Raw genomic sequence first — 27,838 nt, 5'->3', positions numbered from 1 at the left:
GGCTTCCGGCATCTCGGAGGGACCCGGAACCGGTGCAGAGAACATCCTAGGCCCCAGCCTTCCTGGACGGCTGGGCGACAGGACGGCTGGACGCCGAGGCCCCCGAGGTGAGGCGGCCAGGTGTGCGGGGCCTGCCTGGGACCAAGTGGGCCCGGGACCCCCTACCCGCCCCGGCCACTGAGGCCCAGCTCCTCCTCCTGAAACATCGCTTCTGCTTCTTGGGCAGCTCTCTCCCAGACCTTCCTTTGCTCAGGGTATTACAGGCTGCAGGGTCATCTTCCCTCCAGTGCCTGCTACTTGGCTGTGCATAAGCGCATTACCGCCTTATTTAATGCCCCTGTCCCCAACACCGTGTGTGTAGGAACCATTATGAACCCATTTTACAGATGAGGAAACTGAGGCCCCAGGAGCTCACAGTTACACTGCGAGGAGCAGCAGAATCGGGAATGAAACCCAGGTGTGTCTGACCGCAGAGCCTATGACTGTAACCACGAGCTAGGCTTAACTGCTCTTGCTTTTCGCTGTCCTCAGAGGCACCTTTCTCAACTTTATCCTTCCATCTCCAGGCTGCTCCTGGTCCCTAAACACATAGTGAGTGAAATTGGATGAAATTCCTTTGGACTCTCCCCCACTTAGTTTCTATATAATATCGGATGCTTTATCTTTTTTAAAAAACATATTTTTTATTTATTTTAAAGAGGAAGGGAGAGGGAGAAAGAGATAGAAACATCAATGATGAGAGAGAAGCATTGATTGGCTGCCTCCCGCACGCCCCACACTGGGGATTGAGCCCCCAACCCAGTCATGTGTCCTGGCTGGAATCAAGCCCCGACCTCTCAGTCCGCAGGCCCACGCTTTATCCATTGAGCCAAACCAGCCAGGGCTAATGCTTTATCTTTATATAAAAACTATGGAACCCCACTAAAAAGAAAAGCAAATATCATTTTGAATGCTGAAATAAGATTTCTTTGCAGATATTTTATTTTTATATCCGCTTAAGTTTATTCATTTTTCCCTTTTAGACATCTGCAAATTTGCTTTCTAATAATTGGGAGAAGACCACTGGCTGAATGGCAGCTGTAGATGACTTGCAGTTTGAAGGTACATCAGTTGTGTGCCCACTTTCATCTTTATGCCGGTATTTCTGCAGGCACAGCAACAGATTTTCATTGCAAAGCTGGCACATACATTAAAAAAGATCATTTCAAACATATGGGTAAAAGAATGTTGGCCCCATCCAGGTTTTTCTGTTTGTCCACACTAGCTGTTCTTTTTCGTTAAATAACGCTTCAGATGGTAAACTCATAAATTTAGTACAGTGATTACAGAAAATCTGAATAGAATTCCTGCTTTGCTTCTACAAACAGGGTTGAAACAGTTATTTTATTCTCCCTATTTACCAATGAGGAAATTGAGGTATAGGAAAATTAAGTAATTTGCCTGATGGTCATCCTATATAATAAAAGGCTAACATGCAAATCAACCAAATGGCAGAACAACCAGTTGCTACGATGTGCATTGACCACCAGGGGGCAGATGCTCAATGCAGGAACTACCCCCTGGTAGTCAGTGCATTCCCATGGGGGAATGCAGCTCAGCCAGAAGCCGGCTCAATGCTGGCGAGCACAGCAGTGGTGATGGGAGCCTCTCCTGTCTCTGCAGCAGTGCTAAGGACATCCGTCTGATGGCTTAGGCCTGCTCCCCACAGGAAGCAGGCCTAAATCGTCAGGGGGACATCCCCCAAGGGCTCCAGACTGGAAGAGGGCACAGGCTGGGTTGAGGGACCCCCCCTTGGGTACACGAATTTCATGCACCGGGCCTCTAATACAGTTAATAAGGGCTAAAGCAGGGTTTGCACCCAAGTAGCTGACCTTCACAACCTATGCTATCTCACTACTATCTGAGGAAGAGATATGATGAGAAATCCATTTCATCAGCAAAAACCATCAACTCTATTTTTAAAGTACTTCCAGGATCTGATCACTTCTCACCACCTCTGCTCCTCTCCCACCATGCTCAAGGTCATGATCACCTCTTGTCTGGATTACCTTCTGGTTTTCCATTTTCCTTCCTTGCTCCTCTCCAGTAGGTATTTTCCAGCCAGAAAGCCATATCATTCCTATAAACCTTCCAGTGGCTCTCCTCTCACTAGGAGTGGAATCCAGAGCCCATTCTGTGCCTAGGAGTCTCTACATGATCTAGCCCTCCACTCAGATTTCATCTCCTACTACTCTTGCCCTTTCTCTGCTGTACCCACACAGGCCCCATCACTCTTTCTTCTAAACACCATGTACAGCCGAAACCAGTTTGGCTCAGTGGATAGAGCGTCGGCCTGCGGACTGTAGGGTCCCAGATTCGATTCTAGTCAAGGGCATGTATGTTGGTTGCGGGCACATCCCCAGTGGGGGGTGTGCAAGAGGCAGGTGATCGATGATTCTCTCTCATCGATGTTTCTAACTCTCTCTCTCTCTTTTCCTCTCTGTAAAAAATCAATAAAATATATTTTAAACACCATGTACACTTAGACTTTAGGGCTTTTGTGTCATGCTTCTGTTTGGGATATTGTTACTCCACATAGCCACATGGCTTGTTCCCTCACTCTGTTCAGATCGCACTTCATTAGAGAGGCCTTCTTTGGCCATCCTATCTCAGTGCAGTGTGAGAACATTCAAGCACACAAAGTGGCACATACAAAGTACCTGCGAAGGGAGGAAGTTTGCTTGATTTCCCCCCCAAGTAATTGAAAGAAGGCCACGGACCCAGAGCACAGATGGTGGGGGAGGCTGTCACAGGGTGAGGTGTGAGGGTGGAGAGGAGCCCAGTCTCACTGGACTTTATAAACCATGTTAAGGACTCGCTCTGGGGGTCATGGAGGGCTTCCCTGAGGAAGAGTGGTAGTGTTAGAAGATGAACAAGTGGAGTTCAGCACTCTGCAGGTGGAAGACATTGTGTCAGGAACGGAACAGAGGCAGAACAGCATGGGACAGTTCAGAAGCAGAGAACGTTGGTGGCAGAAATGAGAACGTTCCAGTCTTTCCCTCAAGGGCAGAGATGGGCAAGAATAACCAAGAGAGCAGAAGGTGTGAACGGTTATCCTACATTCTACATTTCAATCAAACTATGCCATGTGCTATTCCTCCGCCGTGGGACATGTTTTCCATCTTCTGGGTCTTGCCCTTCCCGTTTGCTCTGCATGAGATGCCATCCCCACCACTCTGACCATCCCTCTCATATGGCGGCAGCTTCTCCTAGGAGCCTTTCCGGATCCCATCAGCTAGCTGAGTCATCCTCTTCCTTTGAACCTCTTTGGCCTTTGTGCCTCTCACCGGACACTCTCTGTTCTTCCTTCTGACAGCCCCTTTCCCCTGGTAAACTACTGTACTTAAATATGAAATATTTAAATTTAAGTATATCTTTATTGGTCTGATTCCCTCAGGCAAGGTCGTGACGTGTCTTTTAAGTGTCAAGGCTATGTCCAGTCAGTAAAAGATAGCTATAACAATACTTATTATCTCATATCATCCTCCTAATCTCTCTGTAAGGAAGGTATTATCTACATTCTATAGTTGAAGAAACAGAGACTCAGAGGTATGGAGTAATTTACCCAGGTTTATGGGGTCTTCACTTAAACAAAGGACCTCATGCTCCAGAGCCTCATGCTGCTTCAACAGTCAAACACTGGAGACTGAAGCTTAAATAATTGTAACATACCAGCCATCCAATTAATCTCAGTCACTTTAGTTCTCTCCATAAAACTATTTGCATAGCTCAGTGGTCGGCAAACTGCGGCTCGAGAGCCACTTGCGGCTCTCAAGCTGTGGTTTGCCATTCTGTTGACTAATGAGTTTGCCGACCACTGACCTAGACTCTTGATTCCAATAATTACAGCCTGTTGTTGTTCCTGGTGATTAAGCCCCTATTCCAGTGGTCGGCAAACTCATTAGTCAACAGAGCTGCAGTTTGCCGACCACTGACTTAGGGTATCTCTTTCCTACTCTCCCTGACCCTGGCTGATAGAATATTATGTAGCCACCTAAGTGATCATTGTGTAGACTGATATAAAAATGGAAAAAACATTTTTATATAACCCCCAGTAGACAGAACAGGATACAAAATTGTTTACATAGTATTATCACATCCTAAATTAGTACTTGGTACACTGTAGGCATTAAGTAAATATTTGTTAAATGAATGAATGATCTTCTGGCATGAATCTTATTATATAGAGAAAAGGAAATATACCAGAAGTTAATAGTGGTTACCTTTATGTGGTGGGACTAAAAGTGATTTTATTCTGCGGTTTCTACTCTAAATTTTGTTCCCATATGACATAGGCCTATTGGAAAAAACAACTTACGTAATTAAATTTTGTATTAGAATCAAAGAAAGGTTTAGATTGGGTACTTGCTGTGGGCCAGGCACTCTGCCAAGGGCTTTACTTAGGTAATATTCCTAACTTTCTCAAAATTCTTTAGAGTAAACAATATTCTCCCCATTATATAGATGAAAACATGAGGCTTACAGAAATTAAGTTACTTACTCAGGTTCATGTAAGTAGCTGAGCTACAACTAAAATCTAGGTCTGATTTCAACTTCTGTTGTCTTCATAAATATTATTCTCTGTCAGCTTGATTTCTAGATGACATCTTTTTTTCAGAGCCTTTTTGCCATTTGTATTAGGGTCTATAGCAAGGTTGAGGTTATGACAGCTTGTCTTTAAATTATAAGTAGAGCATTTCTAGTGTGGCTAAGGCCTTTGATACATTTGTGTTCTACTTGATTTCAGAATTTGGTGATGTAGCCACTTCTCTAGCAGCAAACCCAGATGCCACCACCATAAACATTGAGGGTCCTGGTGAATCTCCCAAGAGGCCAGGACCCCCAAGAGGCTCTGGGAGAGAAGAGGATGACGAATTACTAGGAAACGATGACTCTGACAAAACTGAGGTTCGTACTTGTCTTTGAAATTGTTTTTTATTTATTTTTATTTTTATTTTTTAAAAATAAATCTTTATTGCTCAGATTATTACAATTGTTTCTCCTTTCCCCCTCATAGCTCCCTTCTACCCTGTTCCCGCCCCACCCTCTGCTCTAACCTCCTCCCCACCCCCACCCCACCCCCACCCTACCTCCCCCCCCCGCCCCGCCATTGTCCTCATCCATTGGTTATACAATTTTAATCCAGTCTCTTTTTGCACCCTCCACACCCCTTTCCCCCTGATAATTATCAATCCACTCCCTTTCTTTGCCCCTGATTCTATTATATTCACCAGTTTATTCTGTTCTTCAGATTTTTAATTCACTTGATCTTCCTCTTCTTAAAGAATACCTTTCAGCATTTCATATAATACTGGTTTGGTGGTGATGGACTCCTTTAACTTTTTCTTATCTGTGAAGCTCTTTATCTGCCCTTCAATTCTGAATGATAACTTTGCTGGATACAGTAATCTTGGTTGTAGGTTCTCTTTATTCATCACTTTGTATATTTCTTGCCATTTCCTTCTGGCCTGCATAGTTTCTGTTGAGAAATCAGCTTATAGTCGTATGGGTGCTCCCTTATAGGTAACCAACTGCTTTTCTCTTGCTGCTTGTAAGATCCTCTTTTTGCCTTTTGCCCTTGGCATTTTAATTATGATGTGTCTTGGTGTGTTCCTCTTTGGATTCCTCTTGTTTGGGGTTCTGTACGCTTCCTGTATTTGTAAGTCTATTTCTTTCACCAGGTGGGGGAAGTTTTTTGATATTATTTCTTCAAATATGTTTTCAGTATTTTGCACCCTCTCTTCTTCTGGCACCCCCATATTTCTGATGTTGGTACTCTTGAAGTTGTCCCAGAGGCTCCTTACACTATCTTCAACTTTCTGGATTCTCTTTTCTTCTTGCTTCTCCAGAGGAGTGTCCTTTGGCTCTTTGTATTCCAAATCTTTGACTTGATTCATGTGATCCTCCAGTCTGCTGTTGGATCTCTGTATAATATTTTTTATTTCAGTCAGTTTATGTTTAATTTCTAGTTGGGTCCTAATAAATTTATCGGCTTTTTGTAGGAAATTCTTGAAAAACCTTATAACTGTGGTTTTGAACTCTATATCCAGTCTTTTGTTCTCCATCTCTTTTGTTTGAGATCTGTTTCCTTATCTTGGCATTTTCGCTGCTTCCCAGAGTTGGTAGGATGGCTTTGTGTGTTTGGTGTCCTCTATGGCCCAGTGGGTCAGCCTCCTCAGTTACCTGAGGTAGACACTCTTGGTGCTCCCCTTTGTGGACTGCGTGTACAGCCTTGTTATAGCTAAATCTTTATTGTTGTTGGTATCCATGGGAGGAATTGACCTTCAGGCCAATTGGATGTGGGTATCAGCTGTGTCTACTCTGGGATACCTTCTGTATTGGAGACAGTCTTATAGAATGAGACTTGCAAAATTGCAGAAGCCTCTGTGCTCATCTTGGATGGGGTGGAGTCTCAGGGCTGAGCTGACAGTCTTGGCTTCCCGTCAGCCCTGCCCTTGTGCACTCGCCTGAGTTTCCACCTGACCTCTGCCTTCCACGGCTCTCCTGAGTTTCTGCCTGACCGTCCCAGATTCCCCGTGCAAGAGCGTGGGTGCCCCAGGGGCTCGCCCAGAATTGGGATGGGTCTCTGTAGTCTGAAGCTTCTGACTCTGCTATGGAGAGGCAGAAGCAACCTCCGCGGTCAGACCTCTGTGCGAACTCACTCGCACACAACTGTAGACCCTGCCTGCTGTGGCTCCCGGGTCCCCAGGTCTCCCAATCTCCAAGTCTCCAGGTGCCTTTCTCTACAGTCCAGACTCTACCCGTATGAGCCTGGGTTCACGAGGTTTTGGCCGGGGTTGGGGTTCAATAGAGTCAGAAAGGGTTCAATGCAATTGGGACTTCCTTTCCCCTCCTGCCAGCCAGGCATACAGCCACACTTCTTCTCTGCTCGTGAGCGTCTCCCTACCTCAGTACTTTGTGGCTCCCAATCCAATCCGTGAGTCTCTCTCCTTTCTAGTTGTAGATTTCCCATTCTGCCAGCTTTCCTGTGTTTTTGGATGAAGTCCATTCTGATTTTAGTAGTTGTTTTTGAAATTGTTGTGCGAGGCAGCAGCTTAGGTGTTTACCTAGGCCGCCATCTTGGTTCTCTCCCCTGTTTTTTATTTTTGAAAAAAAACGTGTTCATGCATTTATTTACTCTCTCCTATGTGCCAGGCAGTGGCAACACAAAGTGGCATCACACGTGGTCCCTGCTTTGGGGGGGATAAACAAATAGGCAAACAGATCATTGTCATCTGTGGGAAGCACACTGGGTGGGGGAGCACCAGGGTTGTGGGAGCAGAGAGAAAGGGGTGACAGAAGGGTTCCTGGAGATGGTGACACTTAACTGAATCTTGATGATAAAGCAGGCGGTAGCCAGTGGAAGAAGCCAGGGACGGGTGATGTAGGCAATTCAGATAATACATCTCCCATTCTCCCATTTTCACATGCATGGGGAACAAAATATAGCTGAAGACAGGAGATGAGGCGACACTGATAGGCAAGGACTCAACCCAGTGAATATGAATATTCTGAAAACTATCTGGAACTACTAAAAGACTGCAAACAATATGGCCAGATAGGTTTAAAGATATTTAAGGTATCGCAGCCGTGTGGAATATAAATTGGAGGGAGGTGGACTGGAGGCTAGAAGACCAGGTAGGAGACTGTCGAAGTGGTCTAGGCTTGTGGTCGGCAAACTGCTGCTCTTTGGCCCCTTGAGTGTGGCTCTTCCACAAAATACCATGGCCTGGGCGAGTCTAGTTTGAAGAAGTGGCGTTAGAAGAAGTTTAAGTTTAAAAAATTTGACTCTCAAAAGAAATTTCAATTGTTGTACTGTTGGTATTTGGCCCTGTTGACTAATGAGTTTGCCGACCACTGGTCTAGGCTAGAAGTGATGAAGCCTGAACTAGAGTTGGACACACATGTTTAGGAGATGGCTCAGTAGGACTTGGTGACAAAGGGGTGAGAGCATGAGAGGGAGTTTTCGAGGGAGACATCTAGGTTTTTGCACCTGGTTGGATGGTGACTGTCAGGTGGCTTTTTTTTTTTTTTTTTTTTTTTTTTTTTAATCACAAAAACTTATTTCCATGTGCACTGTTGTGTTCCAGGAAAGTCATATTTCTAGTAATAGTTTGTAAATGGAATCATGACTGTAATACATTAGGGGAGCACCCAATTTATAGCAGTGGGTTCCATCCAGGCTTATTAAAATAGTGGAGCTCTTGGGTGTCAGGTGCTCTTTCTGAAACTCCATGAAATATCAAAATAACTACCAACGTGTATGCTAAATCAAATGCCATTAAATACGAGGTGTTGTGAAAAAAGCTTAGATTTAGCACCCTAACTGTGAATCCTGGTTTGGTACAGTAGTAATAGCTATGTGGTCTTGGGTAAGGTACTTGAACTTCCTGAAGTTTAGGTTTCCTCCTCTGAAATGTAAGAAGACAATATGTCATCATTATCATCACAATAGTTAATATTTATTCAGTGTTTAGTAGCTGCCAGACACCATTTAAAGTTCTTAACGTGGATCATCTTATTTAATCCTCAAAACAATCTTGAATGCCAGGAACTATCCTTATCCTCATTTTACAAATGAGAAATCTGAGACGTAGAGTTTAAGTAACTTGCCCCATAACAGGCAGGTAGGAGAAGGAACTTTAAACTAGTGCAGTCTGAGTCCCGAGCCTGTGCTTTTCCCCTACATACTGGGGTTAGTGTATTTTAAGTGCTTATTAAAGTGGTTGGCACCCTCAGGAGACAGGAGTGGTTAATTATTAGTATAGTTCAGTGGTCGGCAAACTGCGGCTCACGAGCCACGGGTTGCCACTCTGTTGACTAATGAGTTTGCCGACTACTGACCTAGACTCTCGATTCCAATATTACAGGCTATTGTTGTTCCTTGTGATTAAGCCCCTATCCCAGTGGCCAGCAAACTCAGTCAACAGAGCGGCAAGCCACATGTGGTTCATGAGCCGCAGTTTGCCAACTACTGGTATAGTTAAATGTAATAGTCATGGTTCTCCAGAGAAATAGAACCAATAGGATGTGCATACATAGAAACTGATATTTATTTTAGAGAATTGGTCCACATGATTGTAAATGCTTGGCAAGTCCAAAATCTGATCGAGGAGGCTAATAAGCTGGAGACTCAGGAAAAAGTTGGGGCTCAAGTCCAAAGGCATCCGCTATAGAACCTGGAAGAGCCAGTGATGCCGCTGAAGTCTGAAGGCAGCCTACTGGAGGAGTCCCTTTTGCTCAGCAGGTCGGCCTTTCGTTCTGTTCAGGCCTTCACCTGGTTGGCTGAGGTCCACCCACATTTTGGAGGGCAATCTGCTTTACTCAAAAAGTTCGCTGACTTTGCCGAAACCGGTTTGACTCTGTGGTAGAGCGTTGGTCTGCGGACTGAAAGGTCCCAGGTTCGATTCCGGTCAGGGGCATGTACATTGGTTGCAGGCACATCCCCGGTAGGGGATGTGCAAGAGGCAGCTGGTCGATGTTTCTCTCTCATCAGCGTTTCTAGCTCTCTATCTCTCTCCCTTCCTCTCTGTAAAAAATCAATAAAATATACTTAAAAAAAAAAAAAAAAGTTCGCTGACTTAAATGTAAATCTCATCCAAAAACACCCTCTTAGAAACATCCAGAATGTTTGACCAAATATCTGAGCACCGTGGCCCAGACAAATTGATACACACACACACACACACACACACACACACACACACACGAACACACACACACACGCACGCACATGCATGCACACGCACACGCACATACACACACTGAGTGGCCAGATTATTATGATCTCTGAACACATAATAATCTGGCCACTCTGCGTGTAAATATTAGAGGCCTGGTGCATGAGTTCATGCATGGGTGGGGTCCAGCCAGCCTGACCAGGAGGAAGGGACATGGGCAGTTGGCTGGCTTGCCTGCTGGTCGAACTCCTGGTAGAGGGGACAATTTGCATATTAGCCTTTTATTATATAGGATAGACAATGAGTGGACAGATTATTAGGCATTCAGAGATCATAATAATCTGGCCACTCAGTGTGTGTGTGTGTGTGTGTGTGTGTGTGTGTTTATAACTAATCATCACATTGAGCAGCAGCAGGCTTCAAAAGTTTATGAAAAGTGTAGGGGGGAAATCTTAAAAACATTCTGCCCATCATTTTAATGTTGTCTGTGTGTTGGGAAAAGGTTACCAACATTCTGACAATTAATTGGCCTACAGTATGGATCGTGGGTCTTTGGTGCTCTGTATCTTGTAATATTAGGGTTGGAAAGGACCTCCAGTTTCCTCTAGTTCAGATTCCCTTCCAAGATACTAATGCTGCTTGAGGTATGTCAGAAAGACAACCAGGAATACCTCCAGACACAGGCTGTTTGTCACCATGGAAAGCAGCCACTGCCGCTGTTGGACAACTTGAATTGTGAAGTCTTTTTCCTTTATAATGAACAAAAATATTTGCCGAGAGTACCTACCCTTGTCCTGCAAAGTTCCTCCGAGTCTGTTTTCCTCCTTGCTGTATGAACCCTCTTCAGGTAACTGAAGACGCAGTCCCGATTCCTGGCTGCAGCCTGCTTCTGCCGTCACATAGCTGTGCAGTTGGGTGTGGCCCTCCCTGCGGGCCTCTTCTGACCTGGGGTTTTGTTTCTTTTGTAGAGGAGTCTGTTTTACGTTTCTAGTACTTTAGAGTGAATCAGTAGGTCAGATTTTTGAGAATTCGGGTGAGGCAGGTAACAAGGATCTTGAAGGGGTGAGGGAAGAAAAATATTTACACTGACTGCCTTCTGTGTGTATATATGTGCATATGCATATATATGTTATTGTACATAATACATATAGTATCTATAATTAATCTACTCCTCTCTATAATCCTCTGAGGATTCATATAATCCATACGACCTATATATTATATAATCTATCTCTGAGGTAGATCTCATTAGCACTACTTTGTAGATAACAGATCTGAGACACAGGAGTCTAGTGATTTGATGATGCTGCCCTTAGTGGAGGGACCAGCCTTTTGGTGTGACTTCAGAGCCTATGCTTGTTTTTTATCAGGCTGAGCGTCGGGTGTGGCTGTTGCAAAGTTGACAGATGCAGAAGAGCTTGGTCTATTCTGCATCCTGATTTTATATATGATCAGTCCCCCCACCCTCCCTGTGTATCCGGAATAAAGAAATCACTTGTTTCATTTTACCTCTAACAGTTACTTGCTGGACAGAAGAAAAGCTCCCCTTTCTGGACATTTGAATACTATCAGACATTTTTCGATGTAGACACTTACCAGGTGTGTAAAGCAATTTACCTTTCCTTTTATGTGTAATGGAGACTGGTTTCTTCTATAGTTAAGCAATGAAATATGAACGCTTTTGTATACTGGATAGGATCTTACAAAAGTAAAAGGGTTATTAGTATTTTAAAATACTATTATCATAAAAGGTCTAATGAGGTTCAGTTTTACAGTGGTTGATGTATTAATCTTAAAAAATCTTCTGTAGACTTACTGCTATGTTGTTTTCCAGGTCTTTGACAGAATAAAGGGGTCTCTCTTGCCAATACCAGGAAAAAACTTTGTGAGGTTATATATTCGCAGCAACCCAGATCTCTACGGTATGTGTAGTGCCGTTTTGATTCTTTACCAGGTGCCCGTTGAACTCAGGTAAGTGTGCGGGTTACCTGGAAAGTTGGAGAAGTGCATTGTTGGTGGGGCACGCAGCATTCTGAGCTTCAGTAGCAAACCTTGGAGAGAATTTTGGAAAAAAGGGCAATTATCTGTTACATGAATGCCATGATTATAAGTAATAGTGTGCCCTTCAGATGACATTACAAACTTGAGACAAATTAAGTTACTTTGTCTCAGGGGAGATTGTTGATTTTAATTTTGGAGGAATTGGTTTGGGGTAGCAAAGTACTCCCACATTTTTTTATTGAGTCCCAGCTCTGTCTTCAGACAGAGACTGGCTCCCCTTGGGGCGCAGGCAGCAGCATTGGGGGTCTGTAAGAGGGATGGGCCACGAGATGACTGTCACCCTCCGTGCCCCTGCTATCTGAGAAAGGTCAGAGGTCCATGCAGTACTCTGAGAGAAGGGGCTCCAACAGCAGTGGGTTTCTGCCCTACCTTCCTCTCTGAAATAAAAAAATAAATAAAATAAAATAAAATAAAAAAGTAGAACTATAACCTAGTTCAGTGTTATTTACTTATCTATGAGACTGGAAGTTTTAAGATACAGAACCTTTTCATCAAATGGCACAGGTATCCAATATTTTTTCAAATATGTCTTTATTGATTTTAGGGAGAGAGGAAGGGAGAAGGATAGAGAGATAGAAACATTGATGAGAAATAGTAGCCAGCTGTCTCTTGCTTGCCCCCTACTGGAATCGAGCTTGCAACCCCGGCATGTGCCCTGACTTGGAATTGAACCAGTGACCTCTTGGTTCATAGGTGGACTCTCAGTCACTTAGCCATACATGGGCTGGGCAGACGCCTGATATTTAAAACCAGTAAAAGAGTAACTGCTCTGGAGGTTGAGGAGAGGCCTCCTTCTGGTCAGTTCCCACTCTCTATGATGGAACCAGAAGTTCCATCCAGAGATCCATGGAATTCTAGAGCTCCAGTGAGCATGGTGTGAAAACCATTGCTTTGGCCCATGCCCTTCATCCAATGGTTGTCAAGTGTGGGTTTTTGTTTTTTTTTTTCTCTCTCATTCGTTCTTCTAGCTTGAGAACTTCTTGAGAGGCAGGCTCTGTGCCTGAGTAATCCATGTTATCAGTGCAGAGGGCTTGGCACAGAGTAGGTACTCAATTTGTGAGCACCTTATTTTGTGCTAGAAACTGAGGATTAAAGATAAAGTCTTAGCCTCTACCCCCAAGGGGAAGAAGAGAGAACTAATGTTTGCTGAGCACCCTACAGATGCCAAGCATGGAGCTAAGTCTACTTTATACTGTTTATTTCCCAGTCTTATCAAAAGAGAAAAACTGAGATTTGTTTTATCGTTCTTTGTGTTTTTCTGTATGTTAGGAATATTTCATAATATAAAAGTACATACTACAAACGAAATCAAGGCTCCCTCCCACCCTTAGCCCAAATAAGAGTAGGCTTTTGGAAGGAAGGAGGAAGAGAGAAGGTAGTATGGAGCAGTGTGCAGGCCTGGGGTGAACAAGCGGTATGTCTCTGGAGTCTAAGCTTCCTTGTGTCTGCTGTCCATTGTGTCCCCAGCACTTAGCCCAGGGCCCAGAGGCTGACAGAATGACATTCTCTGCTTTCTACTTATGGGTACTATAATATTGTGTCCACTTGTGGTCATGTGCTTGGATGGTCTCTGCCCATCAATAACACATGGCCAGTTTTGTTCTTTTTTTTTTTTTTTTTACAAAGCTTTTGGGAATTTTGTGTGTGTGTTTTTTTTAATCCTCACATGAGAATTTTTTTCCATTGCTTTTCAGAGAGAGTGGAAGGAAGTGGGGAGGGAGGGAGGAAGAGAGAGAGGAAGAGAGAGAAACATCGATGTTAGAGAGTTACATGACTGTAACTGGTTGCCTCCCACCTGAGCCCCAACTGGGGACGTGGAGCGAACCCACAACACGGGTATGTGCCCTGGACCAGGATCGAACCCATGATCCTTCCTTCAGTGCATGGGCCAATACTCTAAGCACGGAGCAACACCGCCAGGGTGGGAATTTTTTTATTGTTGATTGTAGGGTTTTTCTTTAAAAACCAGTTTTGTTTGTTGCATCTTTAAGGTGGCAGGCGCTCAGAATAATGCTGTGAACAAGGTTTAGTCTTTGGCTGCCGCAGAGACTCTTTGGAGCACCCAGTAGAGTGTTGGCGCTCCCTTCCCCGCCTTCAGGATTCAGGGAGCTTTGAAAAGTGCTAATCCATTTCTTTAGGCATCTCCCCCACACAATAGGTCTCTTAATTTTATGATTTGTCATAGTGCAATTATCTCAAAAGGTATTGCAAAATATTAGTGAAATTGAAATTCATAAAATATATTAAAATCTCTAGTTTAAAATTACATCCTAATAGTACTTTTTCTAAATGGGGAGAAACAAAGATGTTTCATGTGTACATGAATCGAGGAAAATGATGAAAGGAGTCTGCAAAGCATGGTGCACCATCATTCAGTGGAGTGTTTTACAGTCACTGAAAAAGAATAAAACTTATTTTTATGAATAGCTATGACAGAATCACACACACTCACGCACACTTTTGCTTATTGTGTATAGAAATCTCTGGCAGGATTTACCAGAAACTGATCACAATAGTGAGGTCTGGGGGCGGAAATGGATAACTGGAGAACAGAGAGGGGAAAAGTTAGCTTTTCTCTGTATCCCCTTTTGTACCTTTTGAACACTGAATTTTGTGTGTTTATTACTTTTTTCATTAAAAAGAAAGAAAAAATAGCGAAGCCGGTTTGGCTCAGTGGTAGAGCATTGGTCTGCGGACTGAAGGGTCCCAGCTTCGATTCCGGTCAAGGGCATGTACATTGGTTGTGGGCACATCCCCAGTAGGGGGTGTGCAGGAGGCAGCTGGTCAGTGTTTCTCTCTTATCAATGTTTCTAGCTCTCTATCTCTCTCCCTTCCTCTCTGTAAAAAATCAATAAAATATATTTTAAAAAAAAAGAAAGAAAAAATAAAGCCTTAACCACACAAAAATACACCCATAGTGAACGGGTAGATTGCATTAACTCTTCCCTAAAGCATTCTGCTTGCCCTACTTTTCCGTTTAGACTGTAGAAGGACCTGTCTGGTTGAAGTTATTTGTTTTCTGGCACTCACAGTCAGCACTTGCTTCCTCTATCCTGATGGTAAAGATTTAACAGATTTGGTGATCCTCCAATAAAAGAGGCTATAAATAAAACAAATCTGTCTTTATTCACAATTATGGAGGTGTTTGGCTTTTTAAAATATATATATTTTATTAATTTTTTTACAGAGAGTAAGGGAGAGGATACAAAGTTAGAAACATCGATCAGCTGCCTCCTGCTCACCCCCCACTGGGGATGTGCCCACAACAGAGATACATGCCCTTGACTGGAATTGAACCTGGGACCCTTCAGGATGCAGGCAGACGCTCTATCCACTGAGCCAAACCAGTTAGGGTGGTGTTTTTGTTTTGGCTTTTGCATTCCAATCTCCCCTGCCATAAAGGCAGCTAATTATTGAGTTCTGTAGTCGACCTTTTGAAAAAGAAAATCCCCACTAAACACCTATAGTAATGCATCTAAAAAGTCATCATCCCTTGCTTACATGAATAGGGCAAGGGAGATGAGAAAACACTCTTTAAGAATCTAAAAACTGGTGCTTCATTTTCTTGTCTCTGAATTTTGCAGGCCCCTTTTGGATATGCGCCACATTGGTCTTTGCCATAGCAATTAGTGGGAATCTTTCCAACTTCTTAATCCATCTGGGAGAGAAGTCATACCATTATGTACCTGAATTCCGAAAAGGTTGGTGAGTAGTTTGACTCATTTGGAATGCTGTCAGTTTGTGACCCTGAGTGCCTTTACCCACTGAGCTCTTGGGCCCCTGTCTCTCTCTAGGTGCCGCATCCCCTGCTTGCTGTATTTCAGGGCTCAAACATACCCAATGTCTCGGCAATTACCATCCATTTGTATAAATACAAGTAAATTTTTAAATTGTGATAAAATATACTTAACATAAAATTGGCCATATTAATAACTTTCAAGTATACAATTCAGTGTACTATCACAATATTGAAATTTCATATAGTCTTCTGTAAAACTAAGGGGATGACCAATAGCAACTGGAATTTATTTAAAGAAAAATGTACAACATAAGCAAAAAGCAGTGTGCATGAAAGTTTCCATTGTAGCATTATCTGTGTTATCCTCATGTTGGAAACAATAGGGATGTTATTTAAGTCACGATGATGCAACTAGCTAGGTCTGTAGCCACTAATTATGAAGCTCAAGAGGAGGATGGGGAACCTTTTATCTGCCAAAGGCCATTTGGATATTTATAACATTATTTGAGGCCATACAAAATTGTCAACTTAAAAATTAGCCTGCTGTATTTGGTCCAACATTTAATGAACTCATCCTCAATGCCTTGGCTAGGCCAGACCAAATGATTTTGTGGGCCCCTGAGCAAGGTGGAAGACTGATCATTAAAACTTATGCTTGTGCTGTCAGCAACTTCGCTAAAGAGAAGCCTGCAAAGGGTCGGGGCCCAGGAGGGAAAATGCAGAAATGAGTGATGGGCTGTGCATCACATTCCCTTTCTAAACTGCCTTTCTTGTGTAGCCTCGGCTAATTAAAAACAAAAACAAAAAACAACAGGTGAGAGCCACTTCAACTGAGAAAGTTTGGCTTTGTCGAAGACTGACCTCTGCCACATTCTCAGTTTTCTCCTTCTCTGCCTGCCTGCCTGCTCTCCTGATGAGAGGCTGTACATCCTGGATGAAAGCATGGTTTCTGGAACCAAGTCACTGGCTTCAAGTTCCAGCCCCACCACTCATTAACTTCTACCTTGTTGGGAAGGTTATTTCATCTCTGTTGGCCTCAGATTCCTTATCAGTGAAATGGAACTATTAATACCTATATTATAGGGCTAGTTTTTTAATAGAGTTGATATATGTACATATGAAGACATGTATATACACACACACATGTGTATATGTGTATATAGAGGTGTGCATTTACCTATATGTGTGTGCCTCTCTGTAGCCTTCCTTCTTTCTTTCCTTCTACCTTCCATGCCCATTTTCACTTCTTTCCTTCTTCATTGTGGAGTCGGATCTGGATTCAGTCCCAATTCCATTTGTCAAATGAACTTAGTTAGAGATTAACTCAATAAATGTTATCAATGAGCTATAGATCCTGCCTTCAAGTAGCTTCGATGGTTAAGCAAAGAAAGACTGGTAAATGCATATTGCTATAAATCGTATGTGTTAATTTCTGTATCTGAGGTAGGTGTAGGTATATTGACAGAAAAGGAGTGAATCACCCTGCCTGAGGTCTGAAAGCCCAGGAGGGTCTTTATCTGGGCATCCTAGTCTCAGGGAGTCATGGGATGTAAAATAGTCATTGCCTCTATCAATAAACAGTTTTCCATTTTATGTAAAGAGTGTAAGTCACACAACCAAAGTCAGATCCTGCTTCCACCACTTATTATTTGATCTTGACCACTTAGCTTCTCTGATCTTGTTTCCTTGTCTCTAAAATGGAGATATAAAATACATGAAATATTGTGCTTACTTATCGGTTAACAATATAAAATTGTAATTATTGGTTATTTATTTTTTATCAATCAGTGTTCTAAGTATACCTGTTCGTACTCATTTAATTTTATAAGGTAGTCTGCTATTGTTCTTCCCACTTTACAGATGAGAAAACTGAGGCAGGAAGTGGCAGCACTGGGACTTGAACCAGCGTTCCACCTAGGGTTACATAGCTATAATGGCATAATTAGGATTGGAACAAGGGACTCTGCATCCAGAGCCTGTGCCCTTGATTGTTATAGTGTTGCCTCTCAATAAAGCACTCAGTGTAATACCTGACACCCAGTGGCTAGCTGTAGCTATAGTAGTAATTCTTTTCCTCTTCTGTTAGTTATCCAAAAAAAAAAACGCCATCTGTCAGCAAAATTACATTTAGCCTAATCAGGGAGTTTCCGAAGTGAAAAAGCTTCTCCGGTAGCTAGCAGTGTTTTGGACAATCACGAGTCTTAACTAGTCCGACTGTAATTGCTGGAGGTGCCTTTGTTCTTGCCAGGAGCGTTGAGTGAATTGCCTGCTGATTTTTATGTAGAAAGCGCTGGTGCCGCGGGGTTAGCCATGTTTTATGATCCTCCACTCCACAAGGGGGAGAGGAGTCCTCCAGGGCGAGCTGCTGCCAGCGGAGGAGGGAGGCACAGTAATACACTCCACATCGCTGTTCTGAGGAGCTGCTCAATTCCTTTTCCACCGAGACAGAATTATCTAAAAAGGAAGTGAAACTGGAGAATACTAGTATGTCAAGCAATTCATCAATGAGCTAGAATTCCCTGTTAGAGACAGAAGGAACCCTAAATAGTATGCAGAGCAAGTTAATCTGTACCCAGGGCATTTTAATAAATTTGCTAAAGAAATCAATGTCAGCTCTTGTTATACTAGGAAAGAGGATGTGTTCTTCCAAGGGAATAGTTGGCTTTTATCTGAAAGGCTCAGTACATTTAAACCCTTGTAGTGTGGCCTTATTTTAGTTGAAGAATTCAAGTTTTTAATGACTAATTTAATAATATTAGTTGTTAGTTATTAAACACATTTTAAAAAAACATATGAGAGACTACTGATCATCATCACGATGACAATTGCTAAAGTTTGATCAATTCTGCCCGGCCGGCATGGCTCAGTGGTTCGGTGACCTATGAACCAGTAGGTCATGGTTCAGTTCCCAGACAGGGCACATGCTGGGTTGCAAGCTCGATCCCTCAGTAGGGGGCTTTGCGGGAGGCAGCCAATCAGTGATTCTCTCTCATCATTGATGTTTCTATTTCTCTCTCCCTCTCTCTTTGAAATCAATAAAAACATGTTTTTTTAAAAGATTGATCGATTCAGCACATTTATAGAGCGATTATTATGTCTCCGTTGCTGGGCCAGGCTCAGTGTCTGTGGTGATCCCATGGCCCAGTGAAATAGATTCAGATGTTGGGAAGTAGGTTCAGTACGGCACTGGAAGTGCTCTGGTTGTGCACTGAAGGCTTTTGTCCTGTTATCCTCAGTGTCCATAGCAGCCACAGTCATCTATGCCTACGCCTGGCTGGTTCCCTTCGCACTCTGGGGTTTCCTTCTGTGGAGAAACAGCAAAGTGATGAACATCGTTTCCTATTCGTTTTTGGAGATTGTGTGCGTCTATGGATATTCACTCTTCATTTATATCCCCACAGCAGTAAGTGCCACACTTGTTCTGAGTGATGTCCTATTCTTGGTTGAAAATTCAACTGGCTTCATTATTCCCAGCCTAACACCGATATGCCTGGGAATTGCATGGAACAGAATGACAGATCTCAGAGGGAAGGGGGGTAGAGAAGGGGTAGAAAGAGATTAAGCAAAGAACTTAAATGCATAACACATGGAAACAAATAATAGTGTAGTATGGGTCTGGAGTGGGGCATGGAAGATGGGGACATCTGTGGTACTGTCAACAATAAAAAATTTAAAAAACACACATCACAAATTAACCCTGTGAATTTAGAAGTTCACCATGCATGGGCACTGGGGAGAAAAGTGCCTTCACAGACCTAAAGTCCTTCTGTGAAAGCTTTCCCTCAGTCTGCATGCTGGTGGTGTTTCTCTCGGCTGTGCTGAGAAACCAGAAAGGCAGTGGGGGCCAGTGCTGATTGGCTCACGGGCCTTTATAAACATACTAGAGGCCCAGTGCATGAAATTCGTGCACTGGTAGGGTTCCTAGCCCTGGCCAGTGATCAGGTTCCCTGTCTCCCTACCTCCTCCTTCCCTTGCTCCCTCAACACCCTGCCACCACCACTGGTTACCCACCATGTTCTGCGCTGCCTCCTGGTGGTCAGCACACATCATAGTGAGTGATTAAACTCCCGGTCGGTCTCCCATTCAAACTCCTGAGGGGACAGCTTGCATACTGGGTTTTTATATATATAGATGTGCCTCTCTGAAGTGTCTCTCTTCCCCTTCCCTCCCCACCTCTTCTTTCAGGTACTGTGGATTATCCCCCAGAAAGCTGTTCGTTGGATTCTAGTCATGATGGCACTGGGCATCTCGGGCTCTGTCTTGGCAATGACCTTTTGGCCAGCCGTTCGTGAGGATAATCGGCGAGTCGCATTGGCCACAATTGTGACGATTGTGTTGCTTCACACGCTGCTTTCTGTGGGCTGCTTGGTATGGTCTCATTCCTGTGTTTTTATAGTGTTTTATTTATTTATTTATTTATTTAATAGAGATTCTTAGTATTACATATATTTACCTTTATATTTTTGTTAATCCGAGGATATTTTTCCGTGGATTTTTAGGGAGAGTGGAAGAGAGAGGGAAAAACAGAAAGAAACATTGATGTGAGAGAAACACATTGATTGGTTGCCTCTTGCACAAGCCCTGACCAAGGTCTGGGCTGGGGAGGAGCCTGCAACCAAGGTATGTGCCCCTGATCCGAATCGAACCCGGAACCCTTTGGTCCACAGGCCGATGCTATATCCACTGAGCCAACCGGCTAGAGCTATGGAGTGCTTTAAATGCAAATACTTAAAAGGCCTCAAATATGTACACAGATAATAATTTAATAAAAAAATTAAATTAAAAAAAACAACAACCTAAAAATCAATCAATCAATCAATCAATAAAAGGCCTCAAACTGCCAAAACCGGTTTGGCTCAGTGGTAGAGCGTCGGCCTGCGGACTGAAAGGTCCCAGGTTCGATTCCGGTCAAGGGCGTGTACCTTGGTTGCGGGCACATCCCCAGTAGGGGGTGTGTAAGAGGCAGCTGATCGATGTTCCTCTCTCATCGATGTTTCTAACTCTCTATCTCTCTCCCCTCCTATCTGTGAAAAACCAATAAAATATATTTTTTTTTAAAAAAAAAAAAAAAAAAAAAAAAGGCCTCAAACTGTTTGACATGGTGGTTCTTTAGAACTGGCTCCATGAAATAAACATTGTGTTAGATAGACTCTCCTGGATGAGAAGAGTAAAGTCATGAGGATTTTTTTATCCTCACCCAAGAATATGTCTTCTTGATTTGAGAGAGAGAGGAGTGGGGGGAGATAGAGGCACGACAGCAATATGAGAGAAACATCAACAGTTGCCTCCCTTACATGGTGATCAACACACAACCTAAGTATGTGCCCTGACTGGGAATCAAACCCACAACCTTTTGGTGCATGGGACGATGCTCCAATCAATTGAGCCACTCGGCCAGGGCAAAGTCATGAGGATTTGATTGTAACCTCCAGCTTTACCTGATTTCTGAGGTTTAGTCAAGACTTGGTGTCTGACCTGAGGACGTAGGGGTGGGTGAGTGTCTATAAATAAGACTGGGAGTTCTGCTTTGGATGCCTTTGCTAGTGTCTGCACATAACTAGGAAGAGTTTTGAAATTTAAAGCTTCATAGGTGGAAGCTTAAGAATGAAGTCCAGTACAGGAAAGGAGAAAATTATTTTAAAGAAAAAACACTTCAAACCGTTTTTGAGTTCACATGGTTAAGTGTCTTCTTAGGGAGAGTGTGTGCTCTTTGAATCAGACAGGCCCGGATTGAAGGCCAGCTCTGTCACTCACTGGCTCTGTGAACTTTGAATCGTAATGTGGGTGTAATAGGTCCTGCCTCGGAGGGATGTGCTGAGCACAAAATAAAATAATATATACAAAGCACAGGACATAGAACTTACCCATAAATGCCCATAAGTTAGATCCCTTTCCTTTGATCCTAAGGAGACGTGGCTTTGCATCTTTTGTAGACATGGTGCTCAAAAATTGCTGTCCGTAGCCTTAACGAGGCCTGGCGCAGGGTTTGAAAAACCTCCAAGTCCAAGAATGTTAACAAGGTCACTGATGGAGGAAAGCACATGCCCGCGGGGAGTCGGCCACAGAGCCCGCGTCCAGACCCTCGGTCAGGTTTTGCCGTTGTGGGAGGAAATATTTCTTTGGTGCCGTTTGATCTTTAATATTTTTGTGTAGACGACCATGGCCTCATTAAGTGTTTAATAAGATCCCAAAACTCTGTCATTGAACAAGTCTCATAAAAAGTGTCAGGTTCTGGAACACAGACCTGGTTTACACGTACTCTCCATGTGCCTAAGCTTTAAGCCCTGAGGCAGAGGCTGTGGGCTTGGCTCATGGCAGAGCCTCACTGGACTCCGCTGACCCCCTGAAATGCTGCCGTGACCCTCTGTCTGCTGAGGAAGATGCTCTCTGCATGGTGACGGCCTCTCCCTGTAACGCCTCTCCCTGGCACGCCTCTCCCTGGCACCTTCTGTCTCCGGAATCTTTCCCCCTGCGGAGCACTTGTTGAAGAGAAAAGGCATTATTGCCTTGTTTGGTTCTGTAAAGAACAGAGAGGAGTTGCCCTAACCAGTTTGGCTCAGTGGATAGAACTTCTGCCTGAGGACTCAAGGGTCCCAGGTTCGATTCCCATCCAGGGCATGCACCTTGGTTGCGGGCACATTCCCAGTGCGGGGTGTGCAGGGGACAGCTGATCGATGTTTCTCTCTCATTGATGTTTCTAACTCTCTATCCCTCTCCCTTCCTCTCTGTAAAAAATCAGTAAAGTATATATTTAAAAAAAAAAAAAAAAAGAATAGAGAGGAGCAAGACAGACTGGATAATAGAGCAGGGAGGTGTGGTTGTGGTTGTTATTATTACTATTACTGTTAACCCATTTCATTTGGTACCTGTGGCCAGAATCTTTTACCTCCTATGCCTTTTACTCCCCTTTGGGGTGAATAACAATGAAGTCAGGAATTTTTTTAAAAAAAATATATTTTATTGATTTTTCACAGAGAGGAAGGGAGAGAGATAGAGAGCTAGAAACGTCGATGAGAGAGAAACATCGACCAGCTGCCTCTTGCACACCCCCTACCGGGGATGTGCCCGCAACCAATGTACATGTCCTTGACCGGAATCGAACCCGGGACCCTTCAGTCCGCAGACCGACGCTCTACCCACTGAGCAAAACCGGTTTCGGCAAGTTAGGAATGTTTAAAAGAGAGCACTATAATGAGGTGGAGAGAGCACTGCACTGGGAGTTGCTTAGCACACTGAATCCCGGCAAGTGACTTAACTCTTAAAACCTTGTTTCCTCATTGGTTAGGGAGGTTCGTATTTCCATCGGCTTTTGTGAGACTCAGAGCAATGGATGTGATCGGCTCAGACTCTGTGACAGTTTCTTCAGATGTAAAGCAGCTATTAAAAAAGCCCCGTGTCATCAGAAACCGCCAGGTTCCACTCTGCTGCTTATCCTGAGTGCCCCAGTAAGAGCCGTCCAAGGTCACACAGCTCTAAAGACTGCCTTTCACCAGTGCCTCTCACTGACTTCCTGTTTCTCTCCTGAACTTCTCACCATTGTATTCCTGGTTGAGAAGTTGGAGGGAAGAGGCAGGAGAAAAGGCGTTGCTCTGCCGAGTTCTAAGGGACTTGGAGGAGCAGGGTGAAGGATCCCTTGTTGGAGGGGAGCCCAGTCTTCTCCTTAGGGAAGGGAGCCATCCATGATCAGGTGTGTAGCCAGAGCGCCTGGGTTTGGGTCTCCAAACTGGAGCTTGCTGCCTCCTTTCTCTTCTGGAGGACATGTGCAGTGCAAGAGGGCTGAAGCAGAAGTGAGGAGATGGGTTCTCGTCCTGTCCATCACTCCCTGCTCTGGTTATCTCCCCCCTCTGCACCCCGTCCTCCTCACTTAGGAAAAGGAGCTGTAGTAAGGATTGAATGATACGTGCAACAGGAAAAACAGGACAGGCTGTACAAACAGAGACATTATGGGAAAGGCAGGGAGAGGAATTGTCAGAGGAACTAGTTGAGCCAAGGGCACTGGCTGAGTCAGGCAGCTTGGCCTTCTCACTCCCCTGGGGAGCACAGGGGGCGCTGTTGCCTTAGTGCAGTGAAGCATGTGACAGCCCCATACCTGCCGAGGTCCCCTCGGTGCTGCACCTGTCCACCACGTCTAAGTTGGTGCTGGCACACACCCGGCAGGGACACCTAAGGAAGCAGCAGAGGGTGAGTCCTTGGCTGGAATGACTGTAGACGTAGGAGCCTGTGTTTGAGGTGGTTACTGCCAATAGCAGCGGGCCTGCGCACCAGTGTTTGTGGAACTAATGAATCATAGAATTATAACTTGCCCTTAGAGATCATTTTTCCAATCCTTTTGTTTTACAGATAGGAAATTGAGGCCTATATGCCACATATATTTTTAGACAAAAAAATAAAAAAGACAAAGGGCTAAGAAGGTGTTTTTATAACCGGGTACTTTCATACTTTAGCATTATTTGAATTTGTTATAATATGTATTACTTTTAAAATGAGAGGGGAAAATATAATCCTTTTTTTCTTTTGAGAATTTCTCAGCTTAGTCTGTAAAGTTAAATCAAATTATTAAATTTAAAAGTTCCCAAGATAAATATCTCCAGTTTTTTGTTTGTTTTGTTTTTGTAATTCTCACCCGAGGATATTTTTCCATTGATTTTTAGAGAGTGTGGAAGGGAGCGGAGAGACAAAGAGGGAAACACATCTATTGCTTGCCTCCCTCACGTGCCCTTGACCAGAATCAAACCCAGGACCCTTCAGGCCACAGAGCCAAACCAGCTTGGGCTATCTCCAGCTTTTAAAACAAAACAAAACAAAACAGGCCAGGGGGGTGGAGTGACTTGTCCAAGTCACAGTGCAAGTTACTAGCAGAGTCCCATTTAGCACCTGGATGTCCTGTCATTCCATCTGAGAGGCTCCTCCAGGGGTTGGAGGAAAAGCATTGCTCCTGCATCTTGGGCGCTGCTGGCCCAGCGCTCCTGCCAGGGACCTGCAGGGCCCCACCCTAGCCGCGTGGCCCCTGGCTCCCCCTTAAGTTAGGAACTGTCTTCTCTGCCTCAGAAAGCAGTTGCTGGAAGGGGTCCTGGGAGGAAGACTTTAAAGCTAATAGAATTACCCTGAGAATGTGGTAAACTAGAGGGAGTCTGCAGCTAGAAACTTTTTGAAATGGACTATTGTAGAGTTAACTGGGAATCTGTTTGGGAAAGCTCCAGCGTGTCATATTGGTGCCCCCTTCTGGCCAAGAGGGCAGAGCAGGGGAAATGGTTCTTAACTTGGTGCCTTTTTTATCTTTTTACCTTCCTAACGCCCTAACTCCTTGGTTTATTACCGATTCACCTTCCTTTTGAATATCCAGTGTTCAAGGCTAGTGAGACTGGTATTTTCCTGGGCTAAAGTTAGGATTCTGAGACCTTGACACAGGTGAGATGATCCTCCTTAAAGTTTTCCCTCTTCCACTTCCTTCTGATCTTTGACAGATAAATTATAGGTGGTGAGTGGAAGCACTTACCAATCCTTTCATTCCTAGCTGAAGAATGATGAGGTATGGCCTGCCTAGCATTTTCTTTTGAAGGTCTTTACAGAGAGCCCCCTGGTTTAGCAGCAATCTACCGTAGTTTAGTTCACTGAGTAGTAGTTGTTGACATGGTGCGTCAGCCCTTTGTGAGGTGCTGATGACACAGAGACAAGAGGGATGCAGTCTTTGGAGGAGAGACTGGAGCTTTGGAGTTCGAAAGAGCCTCCTTTGAGTCCTGGCTTCCCATATGCACCCCTCCGAACCTCAGCTTCTTCTTCCGTTAAATGAGGACAATATCCTCACAGGGCTGTTGTGAAGATTAAGTTTTATGTAGTAAATGCTCAATAAATGGTAACAGAATTTTAAAAAGGCACTCATAGTCAAATAAGTGAGAAGAAAGAAGCAGAGATGTTGTAGTTCAGTGTGATGAACAATATGTTACAGGGACCCAGGGGCCATGAGAACCCAGCAGTACTGTTCGCCTGGAGTCTTTACTGCTCTGTTTTGTAACTCCCCTATGGGTCTTCTTTTCCTGCAGGCATACTTTTTTGATTCACCAGAGGTGGACCATCTTCTAACAACTGCAGTTGTTCCAAACCAAACAGTTATAGCAGCCAAGTCCAGCTGAAGAGGAAGTAAGAGGTTATATTTTTTGTCTTCTTGCTGTGTGATACAGTAAAAAATGGGCAGGTGCATCAGTTCTGTTAGCATAAAACAGAGAGGGTCAGGCCTGTTTCTCTTCTTGCAGTTTAATGTGGCGTGTGTGTACGTGCATGTCTCTCTTGCTGAAGTCTCCATTTGTGAAATCCATGTGATTTGGGAAACACAAGATCTTAGATTTTTCTAGAAGAGCTCTTGCCTTTTGGTCCCAGCGTCCCCTCTATTCTCTACTGCCTTCCCAGCAGCACAGTACAGGTTTGTTCCATTTGGTTACAGTCCTGGGTGGCTTTTTCCTAGTTTCCCTGTGATTTCTCAACATGGGCTCAGACTCTGAGTGTGACATTTTTAAATTACTCTCTAGAGGCCCGGTGCACAAAATCTGTGTACTGGTAGGGTCCCTAGGCCTGGCCGGCAATCAGGGCCAGTGGGTTCTTTCTTCCCCAGCTGCCAGCCACCGGCCACCAGTGAAGGCCTTCCTTTGCTGGCTACCAGCTGGGGCCTTCCTTTGTTCTTTCTACTTTCAATGGTTGTCAACTCTTGGCCAATCTCTTAAAATCCATACACCCACCTCTTTCTGCCCATATTATTTTGAAGCAAATGTAAGACATCCTATTAGTTTATCCATAATATTTAAATTCTGTGTCTATAAAAGATCCTCTTTAAAACATTATCGTAATAGTATGGTCACATTTTTAAAAATTATAATGCCTTAATATCAAATATATTCAGTGTTTGAATTTCATGAAGTTGTTTGATATATTTCTTAAATGTCTTTAAATTATAGAATCCTACTCCATCTTCCTTTTTCACTTTGCCATTTATTTGTTGAAGAATTGTTTATTCGATAGTTTCTCACTATCTGGATTTTGCTGATTATACTATTTAGTGATATCTATTGTGTTGCCCTATCCTTTTTTTTGTTTGTTTGTTTTTTATTTATTTTATTTATTTATTTATTTTTTTACAGAGAGTAAGGTAGAGGGATAGAGAGTTAGAAACATCGATGAGAGAGAGAGACATTGATCAGCTGCCTCCTGCACACCCCCACTGGGGATGTGCCCACAACCAAGGAAAATGCCCTTGACCGGCATCGAACCTGGGACCTTTCAGTCCGCAGGCCGACACTCTATCCACTGAGCCAAACCAGTCTCGGCTGCCCTATCTTTTTTTCTGCAGATTGGTGGTTGTATCTAAAGATTTGATCAAATTCAGGGTTTTTGTGTTTTTTTTTTTATTTTGGGGGGGAAGAAGGGGGAAGGCAAGACTACTTGACAAGTGAAGTTAAATTTTTCTATCCATAAACTCAAAATGCCTAATTATCTTTTTCTTTTTTGTATGAGTGGCTATTATTAAGCAATGCCTAGATCCATTAATTTATTAGGGGCTTCAAAATGGTGATATTTCAGTTCTATCTTTCCTTCCTTGTTTATTAACTGGAATACTTCATTTATAACACTTCCCTTTATCTACCATTTGGTTTTCCTGCGATATAGTTTGTATAAGAAAAGCGGCCTGGTGGTGGCAGATGTCTTTGGTGTTGAAATTATATCTTTAAAAATAAGTAGATGCTTTTCTGTAGTTTAGCTCCTTTTTGTATGAGGGAGTCTTTATCTTGAAAGTTACGTGTTTGTTTTGTTGTTTGTTTGTTTTTCAGTTCTCTTTTAACTTTTTTGGAATGTGGTCTCCTGGACACCAAAGCCAGCAGGAAAACTGACGGAATGGCACCAACCCCTAACATCTGAAGCCTCATTACCTATTTAACAAACAAAATTAAATGTTGTTCAGCACATGTGTCTTTCAGCTCTTCTTTTCCCTTGCCTGTGATCATTGTGACTATGCGCTGGTTTGGAATGAAGCACAAGGGATGGGTTAGGCATGCTCAGGTGCCTGCCTTTTGCTTCTCACGGTCAAGTGATGTGCCTCCCAGGAGCTATGCCCTTAATTCCTGGCACGGATCCATCCTAACTTCTGAGGTCTTTTCCCTGAATTATGCACAGATTTCCTCAGTGATCCTCTTCTCTCCAAATGCTTGCCATCCTAAAGTGGCCAAACAGTGTGAACTTTGGTTGGGATTCATTGGGCGCCTGGAAATTTGTCTTTGGTGACCTGATCCTGGGCAACTGAACCTAATGGTTGCAAAATAAATACCTCACGTGA

At 43.6% G+C, this 27,838-nt stretch overlaps 1 protein-coding gene across 6 annotated transcripts; it reads left to right on the top strand.

The window, feature by feature from the left end:
* Positions 1 to 27,838, top strand: YIPF1 (Yip1 domain family member 1). 6 transcript variants are annotated; one of them, XM_084874287.1, is made up of 11 exons: positions 1 to 107; positions 387 to 457; positions 1,023 to 1,101; positions 4,787 to 4,947; positions 11,238 to 11,318; positions 11,554 to 11,641; positions 15,365 to 15,481; positions 18,756 to 18,922; positions 19,705 to 19,887; positions 25,560 to 25,656; positions 27,336 to 27,838. In XM_084874287.1, exons 3-10 carry the CDS (start codon positions 1,071 to 1,073, stop codon positions 25,647 to 25,649), a joined length of 918 nt encoding a protein of 305 aa, XP_084730413.1. In that variant the 5' UTR covers positions 1 to 107; positions 387 to 457; positions 1,023 to 1,070; the 3' UTR covers positions 25,650 to 25,656; positions 27,336 to 27,838. The 6 variants fall into 6 exon arrangements, 4 of the variants coding, with proteins under 4 accessions (XP_084730413.1, XP_084730412.1, XP_084730414.1 ...); XM_084874289.1 differs by having other exon boundaries at positions 6 to 107; positions 25,560 to 25,663; XR_014794152.1 differs by lacking the exon at positions 387 to 457 and having other exon boundaries at positions 3 to 107; positions 15,365 to 15,485.

The sequence above is a fragment of the Pipistrellus hanaki genome (assembly GCF_964339955.1).
Source record: "Pipistrellus hanaki genome assembly, chromosome: 2".
Classification (NCBI taxonomy): domain Eukaryota; kingdom Metazoa; phylum Chordata; class Mammalia; order Chiroptera; family Vespertilionidae; genus Pipistrellus; species Pipistrellus hanaki.
The sequence above is the reverse complement of the archived record's forward strand: the minus strand, read 5'-3'. Positions and strand labels throughout refer to the sequence as shown.

What these genes read in the sequence shown, in the direction of transcription:
- YIPF1 (XM_084874287.1), top strand. Translation starts at nt 1,071, where the DNA reads ATGGCAGCTGTAGATGACTTGCAGTTTGAAG. An exon ending in TCGATGTAGACACTTACCAG is followed by an intron (nt 11,319 to 11,553) that starts GTGTGTAAAGCA and finishes GTTGTTTTCCAG; the next exon opens with GTCTTTGACAGAATAAAGGG. An exon ending in TCATTTATATCCCCACAGCA is followed by an intron (nt 18,923 to 19,704) that starts GTAAGTGCCACA and finishes CTCTTCTTTCAG; the next exon opens with GTACTGTGGATTATCCCCCA.